Source organism: Hipposideros armiger, unplaced genomic scaffold (genome assembly GCF_001890085.2).
Source record: "Hipposideros armiger isolate ML-2016 unplaced genomic scaffold, ASM189008v1 scaffold_707, whole genome shotgun sequence".
Taxonomy (NCBI): domain Eukaryota; kingdom Metazoa; phylum Chordata; class Mammalia; order Chiroptera; family Hipposideridae; genus Hipposideros; species Hipposideros armiger.
In genome coordinates, this window is record NW_017732057.1 from 667,540 (window position 1) to 672,274 (window position 4,735).

Genomic DNA, 4,735 nt, shown 5'->3' on the forward strand with positions numbered 1-4,735 from the left:
TGTCTATGATGGCAATATCAATTATAAAAACAAAGGAAGACCATGATATTCAAATAAAATACACTCGTTTTGTAATTGCTGCAGAGTGACATTTTAGTCCATTGTCAGTGATACTATACTGGTTGTTGAAACTTTGGGGGATATTGACCTTTGATAAAAAGCAATTTACTGGAGGAATTTTTCCTACCTGTTTCTTAGAAAAAAGTGGAGCTCAGGGAGGAGACTGTTAAGGAACACACTCACCTTGGCATAGATACAGCTGTCGTTGAGCCTCTGTAGCGAGCAATTCTTGTCACAAAGCGGGCACATGAAGACTTCAGTAGCCTTGCAAATTTCTTGGCTTGAGAAATCAAAGAAAAAAAAAAAGAAAGCATGAACCTCCACGTTCAGAAAGGTGCTTAGCCCCTACGGTCAACCCTGTGGGAAGCAGCCCGGCAGAGAGGAAAAGAAGAAACGGAAATGGTGGCAAGTGGTCAACAGACAGGTGAGGAAGAAGTTAAGACTGTGGCTCCAACCTGAATTTTTTGGATATTTGTGATACAGAGGTTTCTGTTTGCTTCTTTGTTTTTGGAAATCTCTGCTCAGATGTTGTAAGGATCATAGGCCCTATCTTACACTTGGGGGCCACTTCTGGGGCTTTGTCACATTAAAGGCACCTTTAATGCATGATTTCACAGCACACAGGATCATCTTGTGAGGAACACCCAAAGGAGTTTTAACCAAACACACAGGCTTGGAAGTAGCTGAGGTGGAATCAAACCTGATTATTCCGAATTCTCAAGCCTCTTGCTCTTGCCCCTCGACCTCACTGCCTGAGAATCACCGCAATGAACGGCATCCATAATCCACACAACTTCATAACCCCCACGGCCATCAGTCGGGAGTTGATTTTTTTTTTTTTTNTAGTGTGGGTGGTTCAAGGTCAGATCCTGGGTGATTGGCAGGAGAATAAAGTGAGGAGAGGCCTTCTGCCTAATGGGAAAGGAATCCTTTCTCCATGAAAGAAAACTCCAGATGAAATCTCCAAGAAAATTCCTGAAGCAACACAACAGACTTTTCTAAAAGCAAAAATAAGCTTGTCCAGTCTACAAACGTATATTTGCAATGAATTATTTTATTAGAATGATAGCTTTCCTTTATGTATAGAGGGACCAATGGACAAACGTTTCATTCAACACGGCTGATGTGAGCAAGGATAACATGTGAAGACAGAAGCAAACTGAGCCTCACACAAAGCTGTGTTTAAGTACAAATTCTCCAGTATCTTTGACATCTGATTTCTCTTGGAGAGCTGAGTGTGTCTAGAAATCAATAAATTGGGTATTGTTTAAGGAGATACATTTCTTATTAGGTTAGAAGCTTAAAGTCAACGTCTCCCCTACTGTAATTGCTAGGTCTCTCTCTAAAATTGTTTGACGGGTTCAGAAAAACATATGGCTCTGGAAGCTGCCATTTAGACACCCATCGAAGCCCCTCTAGGCTAAGGAGAGCAAGGAGCCTCTTGGGCAGATTCAACCCTGCAAACCAGGTTGTTTGGGGTGGGGAAAAGGGAGTCAGGATTTGGGCTGGAGCTCAGCCCTCTCTTAGTTGATGGGCAGGGCAAAATCTACATAACCACGCAAGGTCCTTGGACCTGGGCTACATGAAACATGCAAACTTCATTGGTTCTTCCCCCACCCCTAACCCATTACTTATTTAGGGCAATAACTTTGTAAAATGTGCTCCTAGGAATCAGAATTATCTGAATTGCTTGTTAACCTGCAAATGTCTAAGGCTTACCCCTGAGGCCCAGAAATGTGCTTTTAAACAAACGTTCTAGGCGATTCTGATGTATAGTCTTATACCAACTCTTCCATGAGGTTTCTTAAAGAAGAAACACCTTCTGTCCTATTTCAGTTGTAGCCTCACTATCATTATATGGTCTGAGGCTCATACTAGGTATTGAACAAATGTTTGTTGCACAAGTGAAAAAAAAAAAGAAAAAAGAAACTAGAAACTATTATGAATAAAGCTAACTTCAAGGGTCATTTTTAGCATTTTATGAAAAAGCAATGCAGGGCCCTCCCATCTAGTGATTTCACCTTAAATGAGAAATCCTACCATAATAAGAACTGACAGTATGGTGTCAGGTCCTTTAAATGAGTGTGCAAATAGCACTGAATTACTTAATTGCAAACATTTCTCAATTCCCTTACTTTTAAATATTAAAAGTGAAAATAATCATCAAAGAAAATGTTAATGTACTTAAATATAATTTTTATCACATGAAGGGACCAGTTTTTTTAATGAAACACATCCTTGAAATTATTAAATGAATAATTACATGTATACACATACTTTTCAATAAATATGGAAGATTTAATTTCCTATTACTTGTCACAAGGGGTGATTGATTCCTTAAGGAATTGACAATTTCCTAGATGATGCAGCTAGGTGCTCATACAGATAGACAATACTACAATGGTTGGCTTGTGTCTTTGGTAAAAATCTGCTCTCTTATTTCTTTTTTCTTTTTCTTTCTTTCTTTCTTTTTTTTTTTAATTGGGGAACAGTGTGCTTTCCCAGGACCCATCAGCTCCAAGTCGAGTAGTTGTTTCATTCTAGTTGTGGAGGACGCATCTCAGTGGCCCATGTGGGGATCGAACTGGCAAGCTTGGTATTATGAACACTGCACTCTAGTCAATTGAGCTAGCTGGCTGCCCCCGCTCTCTTATTTCTGACACTGCCCATCAAGTAACTTCCAGATGTTTAAGTATATAAATTGATATTAAAAGAGAATGTTTATTTTCATCCAGTGAAGGAAGATTAATTCTGATTTTTAAGGTATAAAACAGGTAGCTACATTTTATCTTAGCCACAGGAACCAATACAAGACAAATTCAGTATTTCATCCTGATTGGCTTAATTTCTTTTATTGTTCCATAAGGCACTTCTTTTCCAGCTTTCTTATACTTACTAAGGTGAATTCTTTCTGAGTCTTACCCGTCCCTATACATACTCTTTTCTACCAATAAAAAGGGTGTGTGTATACTGCATGACAACAAATGCTCCCTAGATTGAGTGTTTCCTTGGACAGTTTCTTCAATTTATCACTCTGCCGTATGTGGATGTTGATTATCCTTAGTGTTCAGATAATGCCAGCGTGTTTTACTAGATCCTTCCAAGTAAAAGTAGAGCATGTATATGAATTTGTTGGTGTTCCTAAGGCTTTCATATGTCTTTGAAGTGCATGGACCAGGAGAGGGACAACATGTATATATACCTAATAACTCTTGGCTTTTGCAAAAAGTGTTGAGAAAATGCTTTCCAAAATGAGACATCTTTGTGGAACATTTAAAAGAATCCAAAGCTAAGTGTATGTTGAAATTAATCTATAAACAAAAACAGACTTCACAATCCATGTATCCAACATAAATAATTCAGAAGCTAATTTTACCAAGTTTGGTCTTATAGTAGGATACTGAGTGGCTTTTGATTTTATACCCAGCCTTGTCAAGATTAATTGTATAGAGACTTCTACTTTGGAACAAGATGGAGTGACAGTGACTGATTTTACTCCCATTCTAGAAACAACCAAAGAATGTACAAAATATATAAAGGAACAGATTTCAAGACAATGGATGTTAGGCAATGTTCCTTGAGAGCTAGGAAACAAATGAAGTGAGTATTATGACTTCCTCCGGTTACTACACTGAGTTAGCAGGGTGCAGAAAGAAATGACCCAGAGAATGCCCCAACAAACATGTGTATAAGGAAACTGCCTGAGGAAAGAACCATCTGCAAGGATTAGAGGTGACAGTGTCAGGAGCTCACACAAAGACAGGAATCGTGCCTATTCCAGCAGCCAGAATGGAAATCCTCATTATTTACAGTGCACTGGGTAGAGTACACGAAAGATCTTGCTTTTAATGTGGGCAGTAACGCTAGTCAGAGCACTGCTATGAACCCATCTCACAAATATATTTCTTTAAAATTTAACTTAATTAAATATGTTGGGATGACTTTGGTTAATTACATTATTTAAGTTTCAAGCATGAAATTTTATAAGATAAATCTTGAAATCAAAACCCAAAAGGATCAAATTTTTTCAAGTAACTAAAATCACAATAAGATAGCTCTATATAATATCTATTAGAATAGTTAAAATTGAAAACGCTGATCATCCTAAGGATAAGTGGCTATGTGGAAAACTGGAACTCTCATACACTGCTGGCAGAAATGTTAAATGGTATAAACACTTTGGAAAACAGTTTGGCAGATTCTTAAAAAGTGAAACATCCACCAATCACATAATCCAGCCATTTTACTCATAGGTATTTACCCCCCAGAAATAATGGTGCTTGTCTATAGGAAGATTTGTAGATGAATATTCATAGCAGCTTTACTTAGAATGCTAACAACCCCAAACAACCCAAAAGTCCACTAACAGATGAATGGATAAACAAACTCTGGCATAGCCACATAATGCAATGCTATAGCATCAAGAGGGATGGTCCATGGGTGGCAGGTTAGCTCAGGTGGTTAGAGCGCAGGCTGGTAACACCAAGATTACTAGTTCGATTCCCACATGGGCCAGTGAGCTGCACCCTCCACAACTAGATTGAAGACAACAACTTGACTTAGAGCTGATGGGTCCTGGAAAAACACTTTTCCAAAAAAAAGAGGGATAGTCCACTATGGGTAAATGTTATACGACATGGATGAATCTCAAAATAATTATGCTGTGTGAAAGAAG

General features: G+C 38.4%; 1 protein-coding gene across 2 annotated transcripts in view; it reads right to left on the reverse strand.

Annotated features, from left to right (window-relative positions):
* ANO3 (anoctamin 3) overlaps positions 1 to 4,735 on the reverse strand; it is a 257,121-nt gene that overhangs the window by 73,084 nt on the left and 179,302 nt on the right. For both annotated transcript variants that reach the window (XM_019627091.1, XM_019627092.1), the window contains one exon: positions 244 to 340. In XM_019627091.1, coding sequence (XP_019482636.1) covers positions 244 to 340 — 97 coding nt within the window. The remainder of the gene's footprint in view (positions 1 to 243; positions 341 to 4,735) is intronic.